At 44.3% G+C, this 27,970-nt stretch overlaps 1 protein-coding gene across 11 annotated transcripts in view; it reads left to right on the forward strand.

Moving 5' to 3' along the window:
* LOC139576221 (zinc finger protein 536-like) overlaps positions 1-25,509 on the forward strand; it is a 193,328-nt gene extending 167,819 nt beyond the window's left edge. For 8 of the 11 annotated variants that reach the window (XM_071402015.1, XM_071402012.1, XM_071402013.1 and 5 more), the window contains one exon: positions 22,621-25,509. In XM_071402015.1, coding sequence (XP_071258116.1) covers positions 22,621-22,895 — 275 coding nt within the window. In that variant the 3' untranslated portion in view covers positions 22,896-25,509. Of the gene's footprint in view, positions 1-928; positions 3,379-22,620 lie in introns of those variants that run through there. The other 3 variants (XM_071402018.1, XM_071402019.1, XM_071402020.1) reach the window with 2 other exon arrangements.
* The last annotated feature ends 2,461 nt before the right edge of the window (positions 25,510-27,970 follow it).

Genomic DNA, 27,970 nt, shown 5'->3' on the forward strand with positions numbered 1-27,970 from the left:
TCCAGAGCGACTTACAAATTGGTGCATTCACCTTATGATATCCAGTGATATATGAGTTTTAAGTGAACGTACAGTACATCTTGATTTGAGAGTGACGGTGTGATTGTGTGCCTAATACAGAGAGAGTAGGTGTCAGCGTAATTGCTCTTTGAGAAGTCAGAATGATGATGTTTTATCCTGTTTTTAGCTTTCCCGTTGCTCTGCACCGACTCTTCATTTCATTTCGATATCTTCCTTGTGACAGCACGATCGATTAAAAGCGATTTTCATTTCATTTTGTCAGTTTCATAACGGCACTTTAAAAGAACATGACATGGAGATGTGTTCGGTAGATTTTATTGCCAAAAAATGTCCTCTAGAAGTTGTTGAGGCAATGGAACTGTGCAAGGAAACAGGGATTGTGTTATTTAGCTCTCACACTGTTGCAGAACTTAAAGATGAGCATGTTTCACTGTCTGGGATTCAAACGTATCGTATAATTGCTCACACGATCACCAAGTTATCACACTTATCTAGCACACAAACTTGCTTGGGAAAAGTATGGAAATCATTTTACTGCTAGTGTCTCATACCATTTTTAGACTGCAACCTTTGCTAAACACCTCACGACCTCACCTCTGAGTCCCTGTTAGAGGCCTAGCATACATTTGAACCAAGTTCAGCATTTATTTTAATTTAGTCATCTCAATGTTAGTCTAGAAGTTTGCCAGTCATATATGTGTAATGCTAATGCTAAATGTTGGTTCCTGAACCGAATGTCAGTTTCTGTTTTGCTCTTACTTCACCCTTTGTGATGTTTGTTACAGTGAGAGGCGGCCATTTTGTGTGTATAACTGCTATGCTATGTTTAGTGTCAGAATGGTTGTGTTGTGGCTGTGGTGGGGTCCGGGGCAGTTTTGTTAATCTGCGTTTGTTCTCTTAACTGTAGTTCATCTGTGGGTAGGAGAGGAGGAAGGCCATGGAGCCCTGGGCCCCGCGCTGACCCTCGACCCTAACCTCGCGCTGCCTAACCTAGCTGACACTGAGACGCACGGCGCAGCCTCTCTTAACAGAGACTAACTCCCGCCCGAGCACCCGGCTGGAGCAAGGCAGGAACATGATGATGATGATGGTGATGATGAAGGAACACACTATATCAAAGACTTTATTTAAAACATGCTACGATCAAACAAGAGAAGTCATTCAAAAGGAACTATGAAGGATTGTTTCTGCCCTGTGTGAGGACGGAGAGGAGACTGAGAGACAGACCTGCGGAAAGGACTTGTAGAGGCCACTGGATGTGACGCTCAGCAAAGTGACAGACAGACAGCGACTTTAACCATTCTGTTTCCTGTCCTCTCATGGATGACTCCTCCCTCCATCTTCTGTCTTCTTCATGTCTCTCCTTTGATTTGATGTTTTTGATGAAACTACCTGCTAAATGACAGACCCTAACACAGCCCTACTATGACACATTCCTTGATCCAAGATGGCGTCCATCATTGTTGACAAAAAAAGAAGAAGATAATATTCAGACTGAACTGTTGTGCTGACCTGTGCTTCACCTGTACGACAGACTCTCTCTCTCTCCTATCAGACCCAGTACCAGACAGGTATTCAATGACCCCTGGATCACAGTAATGGTATTGTCCCTGGACTGTACCATTCCCACTCTTGTCCTGCTGGAGCTGTAGCTTAACACGCTCCTTTTGACCAGACCAACCATCTATGGAGACCAAGCACACTTATTGCCACGCACATTTTATTTGCTATTTTCGACCCTGTTTTAGGGCCCAATGCTCTGCGTGTCAAAAACGAACTAACAGGGGGAAGAAAAAGGACAAACAAAAAACTAAACCAGAAGTATGACATTCTCTGACAATCTTTTCCTGTGCTAGCTAGCTAAGAGAGAGCAGTAGTTTTCAGATATGACTGGGATGTTAGTAGATGTGACAACGAGAAGAGAAAGCCTGAGCATTGTACAGTATAGTGTGAGGATGGACAGAGGACTGAGGATCCTCACCCCACCCCCTCCCCGTAACAGAAACAGGACTGAAGTGAAGACTCTTTTCTCGCTCTATATCACAGAGCCTGTAGATGCTCAGAACTAAATGTAAAAAGAGAGGAGAACAAAAAAACGAAAACAAAAAAGGTTGTTTGTGAAGAGCAGAAAGTGTTGAAGTGACAGTAATAACTAGTTTACACGCCCTTGTCCTGTAGGTAAACATAGAGCTTGAAGAGAAGATATCAAAAACTAAACGGGATTGTATTTTCTCCCCCTTTTCATCTCTCGTATTGACTTCAAGGACTATAGTGTTGCAAATGTTTGTAAGATACTGCCACCAATCAATGTTGCAAAGTGTTACTGACTACTGAAACGGTTTGATGTATTAACTTTTTGTTTTTTTTTAGAAGAAAAAAATGGTAAAACAAATATTGTCTAGCCTTAGATACAGTCATCCGTTGTTGCTTTGACGAAGCTAGTTGTTTTAGATGGTAGGCCTTAGGGTTGATCCATTTTTTCCCCCAAAGTACTGTACTTTTTTGCCTTCTACATTTCAAAGAAAAAAGAAAAAGATTGACAATCTACTCATGTGCTCCAAACATATGCCCATATATACATAATACATTATGCATAGAAGGATTATTTTTTTTTTTTTCAAAAGTATTTTGCACTGTGATAGTATTATAAATCAAATCTATACAGTACAAAACTAGCTAACTAACTACAATGAAGGTGTGTGTGTGTGTCTGTGTGTCCCTTGACATTGTGAAATGTTTCTATGTCCTCTTGTGAACCCTGAGAATTCTAATGCGGTGTGTACAGTGCACATATATACAGTACATGGCTTTGACAAAAATGTTATCATAGTGCCAACCCAAGGCATGCAAGTCACCTGTGTGGTCATCATTTACATACTGTTTGTTACTAAAGCAGAGTGATGATCGATGCTCAAATTCCACATCGGGTTGAAATTCAACTCCACACACAAAAAAAAGCCCGTTTTTAATTTGCTTTTCCTGACTTTAGAATTCCCAATTCCAAAATATGAAGGAGGGAAAAAAAGGATGAGAAATGAAAACAAAAAGTGGTATTGTAGGGAATTAAACAGGGTGCTGAGAAGTGGATTGTGGGACAGGGTCTGAGTTAACCAATCAGAGGGCCCGGTCAGTCCCATAGTGATGCCCTCTCTCCCCTTCTCTCCGTTGTGTGGTTGTATAGCTGAGAGGTTAATATTAACTGTCTGGCTCTCTCTGAACCGGTATATGAGCATTCCACGTACGAACCTGTCTTGTGAGCTGAAAACCTTTTGTTTGCTGTATTCTCATGGCAGATGCTTCGTTTTGTAACTACTGAACTGTACTTATAATAAAAAATAAAATGTATTCAAACTATAACGGATTGTTGTCGAGCGATGGATTGTCTCTTTTTCCCCCCACAGGATAACAGTCACTTAGGAGAAACTAAAGCATCACAATGCCAGTGTTGAGTGAACAATAGTCTGAATATGTCACTCCCTCAAAACTATTCCGTTTCCAGTCTAGTCCTTTATCCCAGAGATTCATGGACTATGCTCATGCTGTTGAATAGGCTGCAATACAAACTAATTGTGGTAGGCCTATATGATATTGTCATCCACCACAATCAACAAAGTCACCTCACTGCATTGGATGGAGAACTGTCCTATGCACACTCAGATAGTTTAGACTAGCCTTCAACTTCCACCCCTAATTTACTTAGGCACAAGCTAACTGAAAATGGTTTACACACTCATGCAAACCAGGGAGACCCACAATGGACCTACATCCCGTCTGATACACACACACACACACACACACACACACACACACACACACACACACACACACACACACACACACACACACACACACACACACACACACACACACACACACACACACACACACACACACACACACAGGCACACACACACACACACACACACACCCCGAAAGAAAGATCAGTGTTCAGCTGAGAGCACTTCTCTTGACTGTTGTTGGTGAAGCGCTTGTTATATTGCGCTGAATGATGAGCAATATAAATGATGTATCTTTCTCCTCTCTCCCTGACTTCACTGTTAAGTGCTGTACAAGGAAGTAGCCGGAGGGGATACAGTGCTGACTGACTACAGAGCTGACCGAGTAGCACCAAACTGGCCTGTTCCTTGACAGCTCAGATGACTAGTTATGGTGTTGCTAACTGTAGCACTGTGCCCTTGGGCCAATGTATTGTTAATTCCAAAACACCATCAAGTCTTATTTCAGGGTGGGCAAATAATTGCTCTTCTCCTTGTTTCTTTTTTTCTATCCATCACGCAAAGTTTTTTTGGACCTATTGTGTGTAATTGGTTAGTGTGTGTAGGTGTGTGTGTGATCTAAGACAGATAGTGCTGTGATATAATTTTTCACAGGTCCATTACCGAGTTGGAGGGTGCTGCACTTTCCACCCCCTGAGATCGTGTTCGTCTCATCTAAGGAATCTCTCCATTTCCTATAGCAATGTCGTAGGCAGGAAAGTGACAGTATCAACACATTCAAAAAGATAAAACTTCCTTACCCACATCAGAAGTACACGTCGCACAAGTCCGCTTTGTTCCCCTGGTTCTAGTCTGGGATGTTTTTGAGGGGGAAGTATTTTAGGTTTTTATTCCTCCTCTTTGGTGGTACAGGCTGAAACCTGATCCAGGTCTGGTTGATGGGATCCATATTTGAGTTAACCTAACGTCAGGACCCAGCGGCTGCTGAGCCTGCTGGGAAGAGGCCCAGGTCAATGCCTGACAAATTTTTAAACGGATCAGCTGCACTGCACCAGATGTGGGGGGGCGCTTGTGATGCACGGAATCTGGTCCTAATAAAACTCACATCCGTAGAAAGTAACCATTTGACATAATTATTTTCTCCTTCTGTCTCTGGTAGTGAAATGTATTATTTATTTATTTTTAATTTATCTAGGCAAGTCAGTTAAGAACAAATTCTCATTTACAATGACGGCCTAGGAACAGTGGGTTAACTGCCTCGTTCAGGGGCAGAACAACAGATTTTTGTCAGCTCGGGTATTCTTTTCAGCTCGGGTATTCGATCTAGCAACTTTTCGGTTACTGGCCCAACACTCTAACCACTAGGCTACCTGTCGCCCCAAACGAAATAGTGTTTAAAGGAAGGACGTGTTGTATGGTTACAAATCAGACAGTCCCTAATCATAACCAGGATATTAATGTGTGTGTGTGTTCACCTACTGTGAATGTGATCGTGCACGTGTCACTGATTAAAGAACACATCAGGTCTTTTTCCATTAGATTCTGCTCTTATGTCTTTTCATTGCTTGATGTTCTGTGATGCGTCATCAGTTTGCCTCATGACCCTGTTCAGAGCTTGATGAACAATTCTTCTCCCTTCATTTCGTTTTTTTCTCTCTCTCACATCTCTTGTCTTGCCGTTGTCTCTCTCTCTCTTCCTCTCTCTCTGCATCCATTTCCTCTTTCCTTTTCACGCCATATTGTGCTGCAATGTGTGCAGCGGCGATTGATGTGCTTAAGATGATGGTGCGGCTCCGTTCAAGTGTGCCAGCAGTTGTAACTGGGCAGATGGTGACCTCCAGTTGAACCTGTCCTTGCGCTCATTTGTTCAGCTGTGGTTAATTTCACAGGCCTCCATGTTGCAGGCGTCTCTGCATTATGCACTGCTCCACCATGGCCACTAGAGGGCGGTAAAGACCAGCTTTTACCACATCAGGAGGCAACTAGCTACTCTCTGCCTTTGTTTTCACATTGCACTGAAAGGACTGACTCACGACAATAGTATCATAGAATAACAATACAATTAAAATAAATGAAACGAAGGCTACAATAAATGGCACCTTTTGTTCTGAGCAATTTGATCCAACGTTAGCAACCACGTAAACCACAGTGTAGAATAACCAAGTCTATTTAATGTTGAACATATATGCTGATGAAGGGGCTAGTTACTTATGATCTGTCGTTTGAATGCTACCCATCTGTAACCATAAGACATGGTTGTACAATCTGGGCCTCTCAGACTGTGCTTGGCACTATCCTCATAGACAGGGAAATCGCAACGTTGAGTTATTTCAATTTGAGAAACACCGGTACTCTTTTGGGATTCTAAGTCTAAACTGTAACGCTCTTCAATAATAAACACACACCCACACATACCCACCCACCCATACACACCCACACCCATCTACACCCACATCCAGACACACCCACATCCAGACACACCCACATCCAGACACACACGGGTCATCTCACCACATAATGTCATCTCTTCTGCTCAATCAGTCTAGACAATCCCTGCATATTTACAGTACACTGGAATGCTGTTTATATTGTACTGTATGTACTGTAGAGTGTAGAGGAATATTTACATTTACATTTAAGTCATTTAGCAGACGCTCTTATCCAGAGCGACTTACAAATTGGTGCATTCACCTTATGATATCCAGTGGAACAACCACTTTACAATAGTGCATCTAACTCTTTTAAGGGGGGGGGGGGTTAGAAGGATTACTTTATCCTATCCTAGGTATTCCTTAAAGAGGTGGGGTTTCAGGTGTCTCCGGAAGGTGGTGATTGACTCCGCTGACCTGGCGTCGTGAGGGAGTTTGTTCCACCATTGGGGTGCCAGAGCAGCGAACAGTTTTGACTGGGCTGAGCGGGAACTGTACTTCCTCAGAGGTAGGGAGGCGAGCAGGCCAGAGGTGGATGAACGCAGTGCCCTTGTTTGGGTGTAGGGCCTGATCAGAGCCTGAAGGTACGGAGGTGCCGTTCCCCTCACAGCTCCGTAGGCAAGCACCATGGTCTTGTAGCGGATGCGAGCTTCAACTGGAAGCCAGTGGAGAGAGCGGAGGAGCGGGGTGACGTGAGAGAACTTGGGAAAGTTGAACACCAGACGGGCTGCGGCGTTCTGGATGAGTTGTAGGGGTTTAATGGCACAGGCAGGGAGCCCAGCCAACAGCGAGTTGCAGTAATCCAGACGGGAGATGACAAGTGCCTGGATTAGGACCTGCGCCGCTTCCTGCGTGAGGCAGGGTCGTACTCTGCGAATGTTGTAGAGCATGAACCTACAGGAACGGGTCACCGCCTTGATGTTAGTTGAGAACGACAGGGTGTTGTCCAGGATCACGCCAAGGTTCTTAGCACTCTGGGAGGAGGACACAATGGAGTTGTCAACCGTGATGGCGAGATCATGGAACGGGCAGTCCTTCCCCGGGAGGAAGAGCAGCTCCGTCTTGCCGAGGTTCAGCTTGAGGTGGTGATCCGTCATCCACACTGATATGTCTGCCAGACATGCAGAGATGCGATTCACCACCTGGTTATCAGAGGGGGGAAAGGAGAAGATTAATTGTGTGTCGTCTGCATAGCAATGATAGGAGAGACCATGTGAGGATATGACAGAGCCAAGTGACTTGGTGTATAGCGAGAATAGGAGAGGGCCTAGAACAGAGCCCTGGGGGACACCAGTGGTGAGAGCACATGGTGCGGAGACAGATTCTCGCCACGCCACCTGGTAGGAGCGACCTGTCAGGTAGGACGCAATCCAAGCGTGGGCCGCGCCGGAGATGCCCAGCTCGGAGAGGGTGGAGAGGAGGATCTGATGGTTCACAGTATCAAAGGCAGCCGATAGGTCTAGAAGGATGAGAGCAGAGGAGAGAGAGTTAGCTTTAGCAGTGCGGAGCGCCTCCGTGACACAGAGAAGAGCAGTCTCAGTTGAATGACTAGTCTTGAAACCTGACTGATTTGGATCAAGAAGGTCATTCTGAGAGAGATAGCAGGAGAGCTGGCCAAGGACGGCACGTTCAAGAGTTTTGGAGAGAAAAGAAAGAAGGGATACTGGTCTGTAGTTGTTGACATCGGAGGGATCGAGTGTAGGTTTTTTCAGAAGGGGTGCAACTCTCGCTCTCTTGAAGACGGAAGGGACGTAGCCAGCGGTCAAGGATGAGTTGATGAGCGAGGTGAGGTAAGGGAGAAGGTCTCCGGAAATGGTCTGGAGAAGAGAGGAGGGGATAGGGTCAAGCGGGCAGGTTGTTGGGCGGCCGGCCGTCACAAGACGCGAGATTTCATCTGGAGAGAGAGGGGAGAAAGAGGTCAAAGCACAGGGTAGGGCAGTGTGAGCAGAACCAGCGGTGTCGTTTGACTTAGCAAACGAGGATCGGATGTCGTCAACCTTCTTTTCAAAATGGTTGACGAAGTCATCAGCAGAGAGGGAGGAGGGGGGAGGAGGGGGAGGAGGATTCAGGAGGGAGGAGAAGGTGGCAAAGAGCTTCCTAGGGTTAGAGGCAGATGCTTGGAATTTAGAGTGGTAGAAATTGGCTTTAGCAGCAGAGACAGAAGAGGAGAATGTAGAGAGGAGGGAGTGAAAGGATGCCAGGTCCGCAGGGAGGCGAGTTTTCCTCCATTTCCGCTCGGCTGCCCGGAGCCCTGTTCTGTGAGCTCGCAATGAGTCGTCGAGCCACGGAGCAGGAGGGGAGGACCGAGCCGGCCTGGAGGATAGGGGACATAGAGAGTCAAAGGATGCAGAAAGGGAGGAGAGGAGGGTTGAGGAGGCAGAATCAGGAGATAGGTTGGAGAAGGTTTGAGCAGAGGGAAGAGATGATAGGATGGAAGAGGAGAGAGTAGCGGGGGAGAGAGAGCGAAGGTTGGGACGGCGCGATACCATCCGAGTAGGGGCAGTGTGGGAAGTGTTGGATGAGAGCGAGAGGGAAAAGGATACAAGGTAGTGGTCGGAGACTTGGAGGGGAGTTGCAATGAGATTAGTGGAAGAACAGCATCTAGTAAAGATGAGGTCAAGCGTATTGCCTGCCTTGTGAGTAGGGGGGGAAGGTGAGAGGGTGAGGTCAAAAGAGGAGAGGAGTGGAAAGAAGGAGGCAGAGAGGAATGAGTCAAAGGTAGACGTGGGGAGGTTAAAGTCACCCAGAACTGTGAGAGGTGAGCCATCCTCAGGAAAGGAACTTATCAGGGCGTCAAGCTCATTGATGAACTCTCCAAGGGCACCTGGAGGGCGATAAATGATAAGGATGTTAAGCTTGAAAGGGCTGGTAACTGTGACAGCATGGAATTCAAAGGAGGCGATAGACAGATGGGTCAGGGGAGAAAGAGAGAATGTCCACTTGGGAGAGATGAGGATCCCAGTGCCACCACCCCGCTGACCAGAAGCTCTCGGGGTGTGCGAGAACACGTGGGCAGACGAGGAGAGAGCAGTAGGAGTAGCAGTGTTATCAGTGGTAATCCATGTTTCCGTCAGTGCCAAGAAGTCGAGGGACTGGAGGGAAGCATAGGCTGAGATGAACTCTGCCTTGTTGGCCGCAGATCGGCAGTTCCAGAGGCTGCCTGAGACCTGGAACTCCACGTGGGTCGTGCGCGCTGGGACCACCAGGTTAGAGTAGCAGCGGCCACGCGGTGTGAAGCGTTTGTATGGTCTGTGCAGAGAGGAGAGAACAGGGATAGACAGACACATAGTTGACAGGCTACAGAAGAGGCTACGCTAATGCAAAGGAGATTGGAATGACAAGTGGACTACACGTCTCGAATGTTCAGAAAGTTAAGCTTACGTTGCAAAAAATCTTATTGACTAAAATGATATAGTACTGCTGGCTGGTGAAATAGGCTAGCTAGCAGTGGCTGCGTTGTTGACTTTGTTTGAAAGTGTAGCTGGCTAGGTAACCTCTAACTGGCTAGGTAACCTCGACAATTACTCTAGACTACACAATTATCTTGGATACAAAGACGGCTATGTAGCCAGCTAAGATCAAACAAATCAAACTGTTGTACTGTAATGAAATGAAATGTAATACTACCTGTAATACTACCTGTGGAGCAAAGCGGAATGCAACTACTCGCTCCAAACCAAACCGGAAGTGCGTATCGTAGAGGGAGAGGCAATAGAAGTGTTGTTTCTTGTATTATTGTCTTTTGTGTCTTTAGAGGACTGCTTCACCTTAATGTCCCCTTTCCCTTTTCTTCTGTCCTTATTTTGTCCCACTTTGTCCCTTCTTTGTCCCTTCTTCTCTTCTGCCAACTAGACACTCCTTGTTAGCTAGCTAGCTTCTTTCAGGAATGTCCCTAGCAACTGCCTAGCAACAGGTAAACAACTTAGCTAGCTAAGAAAACGGTATAATTTTATGAAAAATTGTTACTTTTTCAAAAGCCTTTCTTCTTTGTTTGCTGCTTGTTTGGTCTCCTATTCAGTTTGCAGTTTTCTTTTGATTTTTTTCGATGTACTTTACTCTAAAAAAACATTTAAATTTCAATATTTGTAGGAGCTCATCTTTTCAGCTGCTGCTGCTTAATTTGGAACTCCGGAACGTCTCTCGGAATATCTCTCTAAACACACACACACACACACACACACACACACACACACACACACACACACACACACACACACACACACACACACACACACACACACACACACACACACACACACACACACACACACACACACACACAAACAGAGAGACACACACACAAACACACAGTCCCCTGGCCTCCTGTTTCCTGGTAAATGTGTCTCTGTGCTTGTCTCAGGCTCTGGCTTATGAATCGATGATCATGTGGTGTAAGGGAGATAGATGGCTTTTAGCTCCATCTTGTCTCCTCTAATTGTAAAATATTAGTTACATTAGACTCTGCCTTGTGATTAATGGAACTTATTTGGAGGTGGCCCTCTCCTGGCCCTCCCCTTTCCAAAGTCCCTCACTGACTTTTGAGAATTGAGTGATTTCACTTAAAGCAGACAAATAGGGCTCTCTCTCTCTCTGAGAGGAAGAGAGAAGAGAGAGGCCGAGCAAAGGGAAGAGAGAAGGAGGGAAGGAAAATAAGAGAAGGGAGGGTGAGGAGGAGGAGGAGGACAGAGAGAGATAAGGACAGGCAAAGCTTGCATGGGGGAAAGCACTGACGATAAGGTTTAAAAAGTTATGCCAGAAAAAATAAGCCAAGAAATTTAAGCTTTGCAGGAAATAAAGCTTCGCCAGATTCATACCGTGTAACACATTGCAGATCACACGCTGAAAATACAACCCGATCTCACAGAGGGAAGTGAAGTCTTGATCTTGTTCTAAACCTGGTCGTCACTGAGAAAGGTACGTATATTCATCATAACGGACTGTATTAAGAATGGTGCTTTCCAATAACCCTCAGCCCAGTCCTCTTGCCTTGGAAACACAGTGGCTGTTATTGATACCCGCAGACCACTTAGCCGTGCTGGGAACATGTTTGTGACAGCCAGAGACCGGGTTGCCCTTGTAATGTCTGCCATAGGAGAGAGATAGATCATGTTGCGGCGATATGAGCACCTTGTAGGGGACTTACTCCATACGGCAACTTTTCCATCCCGGCCCTCCTCTGTTCCTGAGTCCATGGGAAGTGTGATGTTTTCATTCCTCCTCTCTTCTGTTGTTTTTTTTTTCTTCTTTTCTCTTAATTGGCTCAGAGGCCTTGAGCAGCACCTGGCATGTATCGGGGCGAGCTGACATGATCTGCTCTGTTTAGGACACCGTCTCCTCTGGCTGTTCAGCTCCCACGGTTAGCCTGACACACACATCACTCTCTGTTCTCTGTTAGCCACTGCTTCAGTCACAACGCTCCTTTTCGACACGGGTTCGTTTTATCAGCCTTTTTTTATCCTTCTTTCTAGAAGGTCAACAGGAAGTTTGCACAAGGCTTATCTGCCATATGAGTGGTTTATTACCTTTTAGTCCAAATGAACTCTTTCTCTTCGCTCCCTCTCTTATTGTTTCTATCTTCTCCGTTTCCCGTACACAAGCACACAGAGACTACACTCTTAACAGACTTGGACATCCATTAGCTGTCTGCAGTGACAGGTCAGCAATAGATTGGTGCTGGAGTAGAGACGAACACTCCTGAACTGTCCATCCCCAGGCCAGCTCTTCTGCTCCCGGACACACGCACACACATACACGCATGGACACACACGTGCAAGCGCACACACACATACGTGCGCATGCGCACACGCACACACACACACACACACACACACACACACACACACACACACACACACACACACACACACACACACACACACACACACACACACACACACACACACACACACACACACACACACTGACCTGATCCTGCTGAGACAAGCTGACATACAGGCCATCGTCACATGATGAATTTACTGCTCCGTACCCTTGAGCCCCAACAGTCCTCAGCCAATCACAAGTGGGAGAGGCCCTGGTTTGTGTCTGCTCAACAGAGAGGACACTGACACTGCAGGTGCAGGTACAGAGGCTCTGACCACTGGAGAAGTTTGACCTTACAGTATGGGGTTTGTAGTCCTAGCTGAATGGCATCTACAGACACTAAGAAAACAACTGTTTTAGTGGAATAGAGACAAAGAAGGAGAAAGTGGGTGAGAGAGAGATAGAAAGACTCACTATTTTGAGGAACTTATTAACAGCTCCTTCTGGTACAGCAATTAATAATCTAGTTCAGTATTTAACATGGGACTGAATCCCCAGTGACGACTTTTTAGCTTTCTTTGATGCATCAACACCCCCTCCCCTCTGCCTCTCCATAAGTGTATTCCTTAGTGTTATGTGTGTGTTGGTTTTTCTAGTTAACCAGAGAAATAGACCAGATCGCTATTCCCCGAACTTCAGCCCAATTTTACATCAACACACACAGACTTCTGAAACCTCTTAATACTGTGGAAAAGTCAATCCCTCCAGGGCTTTGGATATAAATACAAATATTTTTGGTAAATCAATAGACATGTACCTTGAATCAGAGTAAAAATTATAGGTCTTTAATGTTTGAATAAGGTAGACCAGGGTTCCCCAACTGGTGGCACGTGTGCCAAATTTGGCCCGCGGGTGGTTTTATTTGGCCCCCAATGTTTTCTGCGCAAAAATTAAATATTATTATTCATTTTGGGTAATTTTCATTGATGGACATAAAAGACTGTAAAAGCACCAGGAAATCAGCTCCAAGTGATTTACATTTTGGAAATCTGTTCCCAAGTATTCCCATGCATAATAGAGAGACACGTGTTCATATACAAATGTAAGCAAGGTTTGAAATGATGTTTTAGTCAAATATTATATCTGGTTGGGCTTTGTGTGGTCCATTTGTAATGATGTTCCAGCCCCATGACCATCTACTCAAGAAAAAAATGTCCAACGGCAGAATCTAGTTGATGATCCCTGGGGTAGACATTCTAATGCTTTTTCCCCGTCATTACATTTTCCTGTCTGATGTTTACGGATCCATGCCACCGATGAATGGACGCTACTGTAACGTAGAGCTGGGACGATAAACCAAAAATGATCGACCCCGACCGTACCCTTCACCTATCGCAGGCATTTTGCTGATAGAGTTCATTACAATAAGTAGCCTATACTAGAGAAATGTGACGCTTGAAATTAAATACATTTTTAGATACCTTAATAGAAAATGACTCAAGTAAAAGTGAAAGTCACGCAGTAAAATACTCCTGAGTGGCGCAGCGGTCTAAGGCACTGTATATCAGTGTGTCACTACAGTCCCTGGTTCGAATCCAGGCTGTATCACATCCGGCCGTGATTGGCAGTCCCATAGGGAGGCGTACAATTGGCCCAGTGTCGTCCGGGTTTGGCTGGGGTAGGCCGTTATTGTAAATAAGAATTTGTTCTTAACTGACTTGCCTAGTTAAACAAAGGTTAAATAAAAAAATAAAAAAATATTACTTGAGTAGAAGTCTGAAAGTATCTGGTTTGAAATGTACTTAAGTACAGTGGTGGAAATGTACTCAATTGTCATACTTGAGCAAAAGTAAACGATATACATCAAATTCCTTAAGCAAACCAGACGACACAATTTCCCTATTATTATTATTTTTTGAGAGCCAGGGTCACACTCCAACACTCACACATAATTTACAAACGAAGCATTTGTGTATAGTGAGTCCTCCAGAACAGAGGCAGTACAGATGACCAGGGATGTTCTCTTGATAAGTGCATGAATTGGACCATTTTCCTGTCCTGCTACGCATTCAAAATGTAAAGAGTACTTTTGGGTGTCAAGGAATATGAGTAAAAAGTACATTATTTTCTTTAGGATTGTAGTGAAGTAAAAGTAAAAGTAGTGAAAAATATTCATAATAAAGTAAAGTACAGATACCCCAAAAAACGACTTAACTACTTAAGGATTTTTACTTAAGTACTTTGCACCACTGAATATGGGTGATTGTTAATAGGACAACTGTGGTGAACATTAATATTAGATGAGGGCAGTGGGAAAGTAGGCCCCTAAATGGCAGGTAATTCCAGAAGAAGACGAGTAAGCAGCCAGTACGTTGCAATAAACTTGAAAGTTGTAATAAACTTGTAATAAACTTGAAAGTTGTATTAAACTTGTAATAAACTTGAAAGTTTATTGCCACGTACTGTCCGCCTACTCGTCTTCTTTTCTTGTTATAAACTTATCGTTCTATTTACTGTTATCGCAACAATTCAAACAATTTATTGCAATAAGTATGTTTGTCCATATCACCCAGCTCGAAAGTACACTTAGAAAAAAAGGTACTATCTAGAACCTAAAAGGTTTCTTCGGCTGTCCCAATAGAAGAACCCTTTGGATAACCCTTTCTGGTTCCAGGTAGAACTCTTTTGGTTCCAGGTGGAACCTTTTTGGGTTCCATGTAGAACCCTTTCCAGAGAGGTTTCTACCTGGAACCAAAAACGGTTCTCCTATGGGGACAGTCAAAGAACCCTTTTGGAACCCTTTTTTCTAAGTGTACTGTAACGCTTAGAAATGATGTGTAGGATGCCCCAGCCAGGGTTACAGGTCAGGATAAGGGGGTATAGGTGTATAGGTTGGACATAGAGTGTGAGGTGGTACTTGGCTGTTTGGGAGTGCTGTTTGCTGACTAAACTCTGAGCCTTTACAACACGCAGGTTATTATTGGCCGACAGATGGTGCATCACATTTTACTGCTCACACCTTCTGTGGCTCTCTCTCTCCCCAGACGCAACTCCACTCCCCCCCCCCCCCCCCCTCTTCAGAGGAATGGAGCATAGCGCTACTCTTTGATACACAACACTCTCTCTCAAACCCATACACAAACACACACGCTCACCTCTCTCGGTATGTGTCTCTTATAGGGACTCGAACACGGTCATTGTTTCTCTGTTTGTCACTCACATTCTGTACATATCCACGGCAGCACACAAACATACACATAATTCTGTCATCACATATGTTTACATATAGGGATACTGTATGTTTCCTTATACTGTACATTAACAGTTCCCATGTTTTTTTCTTTACATCCCAAAGAAATGTATTGCTTTCCTCCTTAAAGGGATACTTTGGGATTTTGGCAACGAGGCCCTTTATCTACTTCCCCAGAGTCAGATGAAATCGTGGATACCATTTTTATGTTTATCCGGTTTTGAAGGAAGTTGCTAACTAGCGCTAGCGCAATTGCTAACTAGAGTTAGCACAGTGACTGGAAGTCTATCGGTATATGGCTGACGAAACTAGCTCTAAATTCCTTCATACTGGACACAGAGACATAAACATGGTATCCACAAGTTCATCTGACTGGGGAAGTATGAACTTGTATGAACATTGCCAAAATCCCGAAGTATCCCTTTAATAATGGTGTAAATATATATAGAAATTCAAACACAGCAATACAAAAGGCTATTTTAAAGTTGGCGACAAGGTTTCCCTAATACAAGTAAAAATGGTTGGCTTGGTTATCTTTACTTGTGCCATTCTTTATTTCTACACTTAGGGGAGAGTGACGTAAGTCGTGCCAAAATGATTCGTTGAGCCACACCTTGTTTCTTGGAAACCATACACAATTTAATCATGTGACCAAATATTTAGGAAGAGGTTGTCATTTCATGGAGTTTGTGAAGGAAGAACCCATGTGGCCTTGGCGACAACGTTTGGCGACAACGTTTCTCTAATATAAGTGAAAAAGGTTTGGTTTGGTAAACTGTACTTGTGCCATTCTTTATTTCTACATTTAGGCTCAGTCCCAATACCTCCCCTTAGCCCTCCCCCTCGTTTTCAAGTGTCCCTCAAAAACAAAGCAACTGATGGTAGGGAGAGGTAAATAACCATAAGGAATGGGACGTCACTTGCACACAGCAAAAGCCGCCAAAGGTTAGCCTACCATGCAATTCAATGACTACGAGCCTCGTGTTTTTCCACAATGCCTGTAATGACGGCAGGAATAGCTTTCCTTATATGTCTCATGCAAATAATATGTACTTACCATATGAGCAGCACATGAAAACTGCAAAACAACAATGTGCCATAATGTAGCCATATTCTGGCTGCTGTGGCTGTGGTTCAATGTGGAGTAGTATTGAAGCAGGAACATTCATTACATAATAGCAATTTGACATGTAACAGTCACATTTCCTTCACTCAGTCATGATTAATCAGTGGAAGCAATTAAAACCACTGTTCTGCACTAATATTTATACCAAAAGTGTAAGGGCCCATACACAGATAGGCTACGTAGCTACACATCCATAGGCATACAGATATTTTTATCCTCCACTACACAATAAGTAAGAAAATAGTTAGTGCGTTACTTCGGCTGCATTAAATGACAAATATCTTCAATCTCTAACGTTGACATCACTAGCTACAATAAAGAACACTGACAAGTGATTGACTTCGATTTTCTTTTTATGAACAGCAAGGCAAGCTTACAAAATTGCTCATTCAATTTGCAGTAAATGCATCCACTTACAGCCACTGGGTTTCACAAGATGAAAGCCTGGTTTGCTGGTTTGCTCAGGAGTCCCTAAAACATTAAAAGGATAGTTCACCCATTTACAAAATGACACATTGGTTTCCTTACCCTGTAAGCAGCATATGGACAATGTATGACAACAATCCGTGCGTTGGTCTTGTTTCCCTGGTGCATGTTTAGCACACATGCTAAAACGTTTTGGCATTTGTGGCACAAATCCCATTCAAGTCATGGTACTGATATTAGCATTTATCCCGTGTCATGTTCAAATCATCTATAAGGGACTTTGTTGAGCTTCACAATCAGTTGGAGATACTTTTGGATGATTTGGACATGATGCGTGGAAAATGCTTATATCGGTACCAGGAATTGGATGGGATTTGTGCCGCAAATGCTAAACATTAGTATTTGGAAACAGTGCTGGGGAAACTAAACCAAACCATGGATTGCTGTCATGCCTTGACCATAGTGCTTAGAGGGTAAGGAAACCAATATGCAATTTTGTAATTTGGGTGAACTAACCCTTTAAACAACACAAATTACAATTCATACAAATGTCAAACGCTCATATAGCAATCTAAATGTATAGCTAGCTGGCTAATGTTACCTAGTCAGGTAGCTTGTTAAATAGCAATTTTCGTAAGTTAACGTTGTGACAAAGAAATATGCATAATCATTTGTCTCTACATTAACTAACATAGTTATGTTATGACGTTAAAATGACTTATATTTGCTTCAATTCTAGTATTTTTGTCAGACAATATTCTTAAAGCAACTCTCCAGGGTTGGGTAACAGAGCTTCATGGGAATTTTGGGAAACACTTGATAGAAAGTCCGCATTTCGATTCGCTTTGTTTGGAGAGCCGACTACAGGGCTGAAAAGGCACTACGCCTCGCTCAAAGTTGAATTGGGATACCACTATGACTCGATGGGGCTCACGGGATTGCGCAAAATGAAGTGGGAGGGCTTAAGGGGAAGGCTGGGGGGGAGGGGGGGTATTGTGCCATGGGGTTGTTGAGACACCACTTCTTCTCCAGTCAACCATATACACAATTAATCATGTGACCAAATAATTAGGTCCGTCATCCTTTCATGAAGTCTGAAGGAAGAAACCACATGGGAAAATTGGTAAGCAAGTTACAGTAGGTCCAAAAGATTTTCACAAAGTCAAATGAATGTATTGTGTTATAGGTTTCATGATGCTTGTATATAAACCAAATTAGATCGTTTTAAGAGTGTTTTATACATCAGTTCGGGTATCTGTAAGCTACAATATGAGGTCCTAAACCTAGCATGAAAGTGTATCATTGTAGCTGTGTGCGCTAATATAGTCAAATGGTTGCTTTTGGGGTAAATTGTTTCATTTGGCAAAGGGCAAGTTGACCAATGGCTCAACATACCCCATACAAATGATGATCACATTTGGTCAGTTTTATGCATAATAGGCATAGTATTTTTGCAATTTATTATGCATATAAAGTCCCGCTACTGTATTTGTATTGTTACAGAGCAGACATCATCATGCCCTGTGTATACACATGTAAAACACGCAGGGATCTAGCTCGCCTTAAGGGTCTTGAGAGACCAGCCAAGGAAGTGAGAGAAGGAGAGAAGTCCATTCGAGCAGCGGCAAGGGATGAAAAAAAATCTACCTTATGACGCTGAAGAGGTACGTTGACAAAAGAGAAAACAAAACGTGCACCGGCGCGAAAGAGAAGCTATGACAGAGTAGCAGAGGCACCAATGTCTGACAACATGGAGTCTGAGTTTGCTAAATATATCAGAAATCTTATGGACCAGTTTCATGGTCTTAGTAGCCTCAAATACATCTTACCCCAAGGCTTACGCTGTCCCTATGTTCAATTTACCCCATACCCGGGGTAAGTTGTGCCAAGAGAACACTTTTTTTTGGACAAGCTACGTTTTCACAACGGTTCTGATTATTTCCACCGATACACAACATCCTAACGTGCATGTAGATATCTTTGTTAGAAAGAATACCATATTTCCCCTGACGTGGTGATGCTGAATGTACATAATAACTCATCGTGCCCCGCTCTCCCCTATCACACCAATGAGATAACTGGTCAATCAGTGTGTAGTGCAGTCTGTAAGAGAGTGCATGTTAGAGTACCTGTACTGTGTGTCATGCTTCTAAACCCTTAATAACACACTGGGCGGAAATGAGACAGACTAGCCCCCCCCCCATAGCCTTTTCCCTTCATTGTCAGGGTAGAATGACTGTTTGTGAGCATCTGAAAGTCATTAGAGGTTCTGCAGTCTGTCAGGTGCCAACACACACATACACACACAAACACACGTGCACGCACGCGCACACGCACACACACGCACACACACGCACACATGCACACACACACACACCTCATACTTACATGGACACACACACACACACCCTCACAGACACACACACACACAGAGATACACGCTGAAAGTGCTGAAGCCCAGCAGCTTCTTTCTGCTGTGCAGGGCCTGGGGATTCGTCATGTGCTGATGAGCTGCTATAACAATATATGAGCGAATCACAGGCAAATGAATCATTTCCCCCCTCTCTCTTCCCTCCCTCACACCCTCGCACACACTCGCACACACACGCACACACACTTGCTCTGTTCGTCAGGCTTCGGGGAGAGGGGCTTCCTGCCTACAGACGTAGGTGAGGAGTGCTCTCTCACAGATGGTAGCACTGGCATCAGATGGAGTTTATATAAGAGCGGTTTTGATTACGTGCCAAGGCACTGTCGTGGGAGACTGTGTGTCTGTGTGTTGGCTTCGTGGACATGTGAACATTTTAGCGTACGTTCATGTGCGTGTTTGCGAACAGATTTGTGTGTTTGAACGTACGTGTGTGAGAATGCTTCGGTCAATGTGCGCGTACAGGTTTGTCTATGCGTTGTTCCCGTGTGGATCATAGAGGGAGCCACCAGAGGGAAGCAGTCGTAAGGCTGTTACACTTCGACGTTCACTAGGAGAGAGAGAGAGAGAGAGAGATGTTTGAGTGGAGAGGGGGAAATCGGGGCTATGGCAATAGAGGAGAGAGATAGGATCATAGCAGCACCTCGTGGATCTCTCTCACTTCCCTCTCTGCGTGGAAACATGATCAGAGAGCGCCCTGCTCCGTCCGCTTCACCACAGACAGCATCCAACACACCTCTGTGAGGTAGGGAGGGGTCAAAAGAAGCGAGCTACAGTACCCATCTGCTGCCACCCAGCAGTAGAGAGGCTGGCAAGGGAGGGGTGAGGAGGTGGAAGTAAAGGAGGAGGAGGTGAGAGTGAAGGGGAATGAGGGCGGTCTCCTCCTGCCTTTCTCTTCTCCGAGGCGTGGAGGAGGGAGGACCGAGGGGTAAGTAGGGGGCGCGGGCAGAGTGAGTAGATACAGTGGGTTGTTTGAGGAAGTCATGCGGTAGTAACCCAGCCCCCCCCCCCTGTTCCTTCTGATCTCTACGCTCAAGGCCTTTGGGTGTTAATTAGGAGACCTAGATAATGCCACACTAATGAAAACAAGACCAGTGTTTTCTCTTTCTTTTCAGATAAAGCTTTGGGTTGGGTTTTGAACAGTCTCTGGACACATACGAGAGAGAGAGAGAGAGAGAGAGAGAGAGAGAGAGAGAGAGAGAGAGAGAGAGAGAGAGAGAGAGAGAGAGAGAGAGAGAGAGAGAGAGAGAGAGAGAGAGAGAGAGAGAGAGAGAGAGAGAGAGAGAGAGAGAGAGAGAGAGAGAGAGAGAGAGAGAGAGAGAGAGAGAGAGAGAGAGAGAGAGAGAGAGAGAGAGAGAGAGAGAGAGAGAGAGAGAGAGAGAGAGAGAGAGAGAGAGAGAGAGAGAGAGAGAGAGAGAGAGAGAGAAAAGCGAGAGAAAGAAAAGGGGAGAGAAAGCGAGAGAAGGAATGAGGGGGAGAGGTTTCTGAGGTAAAACTATTTTTCCTGTTTCTTGTCACTCGGCACCTCCACACACAATGGCCCAGCGAAGTGTGTCATGAAGGGGAAAAGGAAAATCTCTCCTGTACAGTCAGCACTGTTCTACCTGCTGACCCATTGTGTGCGCACGCGCACACGCACACACACACACACACACACACACACACACACACACACACACACACACACACACACACACACACACACACACACACACACACACACACACACACACACACACACACACAGCTCAATTCTGGTTTGCAGATCCCAACATGTTTGTCTGCAGATGTATGATCTGTAGGGGGATTGAAGTGGGTGATGTGAGTAGGTGTGGGTTAGCCCTCCGGAGAATCAGAAGAAGTGTTGATATCTGAGGGAGGTGGTGGGTGAAGCGGGGGGCACCATCTTGGGCATAATCCATGCGGGCGGTGCTGGTGTGTCTTTGTGCGCCGGCCATTTGTTTGGGTTATCGCAGTGTGTGCCGGAGTAGGTGGATTAGATGGAAACTTAAGAAGTATGGCTGTCTCCATGCAGCTGGGCCCAGGCATCTGTCATTCCTCAGTCCAACACCGCACACCCTATAAATCCCAGAACACACAGGCCAGACTGACGCACTTCATTTCAACAACACCATGCAGAGATGCTGCAGGGAAGGGGGCGGTGGGGTGGGGGGGGGCTATATGTGTGTGTTTTCTTCTTTTGAAAGGAAGAAACTATTTAGTTTACAATTCAACCCAGGATAACCACCATATTCCTACAGTGTTATGCACGAGTGGAATCGCTCTGGTAATCTCAGACCCAGCTTGCCTTTATCTTCATATAGGACAGTCAACGTCATTATGTTTGTTCAAATTCTAGATTGTACTTTTTTTTTATACCTTGGATAGACCCCGCTGCAACGTTAGAACTGATCTGTGTTTATTTTAGAAGTGCAGAAAAAAATAGAGAGATAGAAAAGGGAAGAAGAATAGAGGTGACTTGTTTGGGGCAACACTCGGTCCCCCTAAGTGTAAAATGGGATGAGATATTCTGCCTCACGGACTTAACGTAATGTAAGAGAGTGTGAAATTAAACCGCACAGGAATAAAAAGTGGCCTTCATTGTGTGTCGCCGGCTCGCTTATCGAAACATTCCGACAGCTGGAACATCTAACGCTCCAAAAACGTGTAGCAATCTCCTTTGTGTAAGATCCTGAGCAGACATTGTGATATTTGAAAGCCACTGAGACTCCAAAGCCAGCGTAAGAATGGCAAACACAACGTGCCTCTAAATCCTGCCTCTTCGCGACAACACAATGTATCAGTGAGTGTAGTGTGTATGTGTTTTGTGTACCTTTAATTCCTATCCTTCTTTCACGTCTCTACATTCCCTGCACCTACACAGCGTCTATAAACTCTGTTAATTTGATTTACCCCGTCTCAAATCGAATTGGGGGAAAAAAAGAATGACAGAAAATGTACCGTTATTAATAATAACCGAAAGCGGTGTACAACAGAAAAGTGTCTGGGTTTGCGCTCTCGGGTGGATGAGCGAGATAAGTGAAGTCGGTTATGATGGGCACGTTTTGGACATCGCTCAAACAAACGGCGCAGGCTATTAAGGGGCCATTGTGTTTGCTGCAGTGAGGATCAGATCCAATTCGAGAGAGCGCGTGCAACTGTTGGGAGTGGTGAAGAATACAGCTTGTGCAGTACACCGCTAAAACACTGCAGCGTTCAGAGGGAACCACTGCTGCTCCTCCTATCCAAAGAGAGAGCACTGAAAGAGTTTTAAAGACACGTCTCAGGAGAGTACTAAAAGCTAAAGCACTGTGTAGTAGGCAGACGGTACAGTCGTATTCAGTGCCTCGGTGACAGAGCTCGTTTTACATTCTGCTAAAGTAATACCGAGTAATGATGAGGTGACTGACTGTTGTCTCTCTCTTGTTGTCCTCGCACAGGTCACGGAGGTTACGGAGGTCAGGGGGGTCGGAAGCCGTTCCAGTGCAGGTACTGCTCCTACGGTGCCTCTCAGAAGGGCAACCTGAAGACCCATGTCCTGTGTGTCCACCGCATGCCCTTTGACAACAGCCAGTACCCTGACCGCCGCTTCAAACGCTCCCGCATCGACTCGGACGCCTCAGGGAACTCTGAGGATGGGACCACCAGCTATCCCATGGGAATTCATGGGGGCATGGCCAACCCCCCTCTCTCTGGAGACCCCCTGCATCCATGACCGATGTCACCTGGCATGGAGGTGCCAGCCTTCAACTCTACAACTACTGTACTCACTAGAGCCACATAACAGGGACTACTTACTTCGCCTACTCCCAGAGCACAGCCAGATAAAGGGGGTCATCAGTGGCTGTACTGTTTTACCCAGAGCTCACAGGACATCCTCAGTGTGTACTAGGTCAGTAACAATAACATAACATGCATATAAACAACACATACCATGGGTTGAGTATTCTTTAAGATGGGTCCTGAAGAAATGCATCTATTCATTAATATAAAACTAGGTATAGATATGTTAAATGTAGTTATGTGACAAATAGTGGAGACGACTATATTAAAAAAAAGAAATAATAAAGAAAATATAGAAAATCTTTAAAATGACTTTTGTCCCCAAAAATTATGCTTTTATCAGAAAAATTATCCCGTAAACGATTTAGCGACAATTGGGGAAGAAGGAATAGGATTGTTGAACACACCCCGCAGAACATGACACCGGCGGCTGCCTTTTGCAGAGGGCGAATGATGAGCAGCCAGTGGAGACTGGGGCAGGCAGCGGCAGTGGTGGGGGGGCCTTGGTGCCAGCCTGACTGGAGCTGTCATCGCAGAGGAAATCAATTCAATCCCCCCTCTCCCCTTTTTTCATCTTTCTCGACCCAGCAGTCCAGCCCCGTCCACTCTCAGCCCTCTGCCCCTACTGCACTACAGGAGTAACCTAACCCTGGCCGACATGTGAGGGGTCAAACTCAGTTCCATCAGCTGGCCAGAGTCACCCCCCCCCCCTTCTCTGCCTCTTTAAAACGACTCAAATCCAACATGGCCTCTGGAAGAAAAGAAAAAAAATCAATGATGTATTTAAAGGAGCCATTAGAGTCACAGAGATGTGTTCTGTGCAATATTGTCATTTATTTGGATATCACCTTACCAGACACTGAGAGGTGGAGTTAATTCAATGTGTTTTATTTCATTTCAACTTTTATGTTAGGAGGTGGATGGTTGTTCTTTGAAATTGAAAGTGTAGATGGTGAAGATGTACATAGTGGAATTGGGACCTTTACAACTTGATGTACTGTAACTTAAGTCAGAGGTTGAATGTTTCGTTATATATGAAGACTGTGAATGTCACAGAACTTGTTTCCTAAGACACGATGCAAGACTATCTTCCTATAAGCTCTTCTAAAGCAGCTTCAGAATGAGCAATAATACATAGAGATGGTCACCCTGCTCCCTGTCTCTAATTTAAACGTATTAGTTACAAAATAGACAAAAGGACCTTTTTTACAAATGTCTTTTCCAATTCATTTCTAGGTTTCGGACGAAACATTTTGTGAGTCGTGGGGGATAAACAGAAGATCATGCTTTTTATTGTGTTGGTATGGAGGCATGGGGGGATTTTTAATGTTTCTGATAAAGAGAAATGATCCGGACTTTAAGAAAGTCAATATCTTCCCTCACAGCCAAGGAGAGCTGAACACTTTAACCCCAGGGCCTTAACACCACAGCTATGCCTAAAGGAGTTTACAGTCCACTCAAATACACTGCTCCTATCAGTTGAGAGAGAGAGAAATAAGAAAAGAAAGAAAGAAAAATAAATAAATAAAGAGAGTATGGATATGTACAGAATTCAGTCGGGGTTTAAATGGGGTCATTTGAATTAGGACTTTTCTGCCATTCAGCGATCTACTGACAGTGTTTTTTTGTTAATTTACTTACCTAGCCTAGTTCGCACTGCCTTACTTCAAATCGAGTCGATCAATTTAATGCAACTGTTTGTATGATATCTACCATGAAGCCACAACATTGAGATACAACTGAAACGACTGTGGTGAGCTTTTAGGTTTAAATGCACTACTGTTTTCTTGGTGACTGTGCCAGTCGCTTGCTTTTTCGTGTGTGTATGTACGTGTGTGTGGGTGTGCCTACCTACCTATATTAGAGAAAAAATAACTTTTAAAAAAACGGAAAAAAAAATTAATAAAATAAAATCACATTCCATTTCTAGCACTTTTCAGGTTTTCCAGTATATCTGTATGTTTCAAAGTATGCGATATGGCAAGAATGCTGTTTATGACACTGGAAACATCATTGTTTGTCATTCTCCGTGACGTGTTCGTCCATCCCTTACCACTGTTTACCTGCCCGCATTTCAAAATAACCCACGTTTTCCCTGAAAATATTTTGTTGTCATGACTCAATTAAGAAACAGACGCAAATGTACAATTAGAACTTGATCATCCCTGCGCTAACAGAGAAGAGAAATCATTTCTATGTACTTCTCTGTGTGCTCTGTGTTCATGGCCATGATACTGTCCACATTCCTTAATGAAGTAAATGTCTATATTGGAGGTAAAGTAAGTAGAGGATTTTGTTGCTAATACTATATACTTACAACCAGTAGACAACTTTGTATTTAAATATTCCTACTGGGCATCATTTATTATTCTACATCGGTTTTACAGAAGAGGAAAACAATTCAGATTACGGTAAATCTACGCTGTTTTTTTCATTCCAAAGTAATTTTGTTCATGGACTCTTTCTGCTGTCAGGATGTTGTAAAGTCTTTGAGGCAGTTCGTTTTATCCAGTGTTTTACGCAATAAAAACCTCTACCTCTGGAAATACTGCCTTTGTCTGGTCCAAGATGCAACATCATATTACTCTTGTGTTAGGCCTTCCCTTGGTAATCCTAATCTTAGCAGTTCACAACTGAGCATGTAACTCCTCCCCTGCCAATAACACCTGATGTAATCTAGTTGTGCCTACACACCTACCTGTAGATGTGAGTACTATACCGCTGATTACTGTTATTACCACACACGCATGATTTGTTACTGTCAGCCTATAGACACTTACATATTCCAGGGAAACCTGCAGAACACAGCCACAGAACACACTGGTAGAGCTCATCCAAGGTGCCGTAATATTTTAAGACAGTCAAATTGAAAAGAAGCTGGTGATGTGTGGCGCCAAATGAGACTGAATGAGATAGAATGGCTTTCATAAACCGTAATGAGCACCACCTGTTACGTCTCACCAGCAAAGCCATCACTATTACGCCTATAAAGAAAATGTAGGTCTGATACTTTGTATTTTTGAGTGTTAGTCTGCAGAGAGAGACTGAGTATATGAGGAGGAACTGGAGAGATACGCGAGGGGTAGAAAACCCAGTGAATTTGAAATGTTGTCCCCAGCGCGAGCACTTTTTACTGTTAATGGAGAAATACAGTGCGTGGCATGTTTAATAGGTTTCGTTTTTATTATACAGCGCCGAATAATTAACTTGGAAGCAGAGTGTCACATAGATTTATCTTTTAATTAAAATAGCGTGGTTCACGCATATTTGAGTGGTAGTCCAAATAAACGCAATATCCAAATTTATGTTTTGTTTATCTTCCTGTTAATTATCAGGAGATTGTTCGCTGTATAACCCTTCATCTTTTTTTCTTTAACAAAGTTAGGGGGTCTGTATCGCCAGCAATAAACCCTCACAGTCAGATTTTATTAATTTATGGGTAATTACGAGAACAGGGACGAATATAGGTGCTTAGAGTGATCCAGGCTCATTTTTATAAACAGTGATGAATGTGCATTGCTGGCTGGCACACAGAGACGATGAAAATAAGCATGATTTTTTTATTGTAGGAAATTTGAATAATTGACAATATCTCTATTCCATCACAGGGCTGAGCATTGTGAAACAGCCACTGAGCCTAGGACCGCACATACGCCCACTCACAGCATTCAACATACAACAATTCACATACAGTAAACACACACGCACAAGCAGTCACACTTACATCCGTACTGTGTGCATTAGTTTCATTTTCCGTCGTTCCTGTCATATTGGTATAAGTGTATTGAGGGCGTCATGCTGTAGAACTGTACACTGTCTGTTGGTAATGTGCTTAACGTCAGTCTGCTAGCTACAGTAATTGTTCCAGTGTGAAAAGAGAACAGGCCGGTCCTCATCCCCCCCAGTGGAAAACCCTGTGTTCATCCCCTCCATCCCGCCAAGCCAAGCTTCACACTCCAGATAAGACCGTCAAAAGGGTGAGTGGCTGTGCAAATGGAATCTCCGCCGCTGTGAATGGTGGTGATGGTGATCTAATTTTGAGTGAGTGTTGTGTGTGTGTCCAGGCTTCCTCTCCTCTAACAGGGGGCTGAGCTGCTGGATCCACGATGTAGCATTCGTCTGGGTCGATGACTGTCGGCTAGATTCCGTAATCTGGCTGATAGCTCCATTAGTGTGGAGAGAGGGTTTGGGCCCGTCGTCAGTCAGTCTCTCTCTCCCACGTCTCCCATCACTGGGTGATGGTCCCTGGGCTAAGATATCCCACCTGATCCAGGGACTCAACAATGTGAATGTGATGTGGCTCATGGTCTAAGATGTTTCTACCTCTATAGGAGCCCCATAGGAGTATGTCAAATCCTTATAGCCCAAGGTAGTTTTACGTTAGGACTGCCTTTACCTTAACCCCAGGATTCAGAGGTGTAGCCTATATAATGTTCCCTTTAGCAAGGTATGATCCACCCAGTTTGACGTATGCTATTTGGTACAGAATGAGGATGTGGCCATACATCTGCATCACAGACCATCGACCATCATATCGTTCATATTGACCTACAAAGCCCTGGCCCAGACACTGGACCTGAATAGTAATGTACCGAGGGGTTTCCTGTGCCATGTCCTATGGGATACATTTCGAGGTCATGGGAGGTCAGAACTGGTGGGTAACCTGCGTGTGTGAAATGTTGGCGTGTGTGCATGCTCATGTTTGATGAGTCATTCTGCATTACAGAATATGTATGTCCCTCATTGCTCTTACTTGACCTAATTGAGTCCTGTGTGAAAACTATAGCTGGCCCCTGTTCACAATTACAACACTTAATCCCACACACCTATTTCTTTCCCACATACATAAAACAATATTTCGAACACCTGAAACAAATTTATCCCGCAATCGAGAGATGCTTAATTCTATGTAATTTAAAAAATATATATTTTTCTGCATTTCTAAGCATACGTCTTGAGCTGTCTGTATCTACGGAGTCTGTATCTACACACTCACACACACTGACA

Source organism: Salvelinus alpinus, chromosome 5 (genome assembly GCF_045679555.1).
Source record: "Salvelinus alpinus chromosome 5, SLU_Salpinus.1, whole genome shotgun sequence".
NCBI classification, from domain to species: domain Eukaryota; kingdom Metazoa; phylum Chordata; class Actinopteri; order Salmoniformes; family Salmonidae; genus Salvelinus; species Salvelinus alpinus.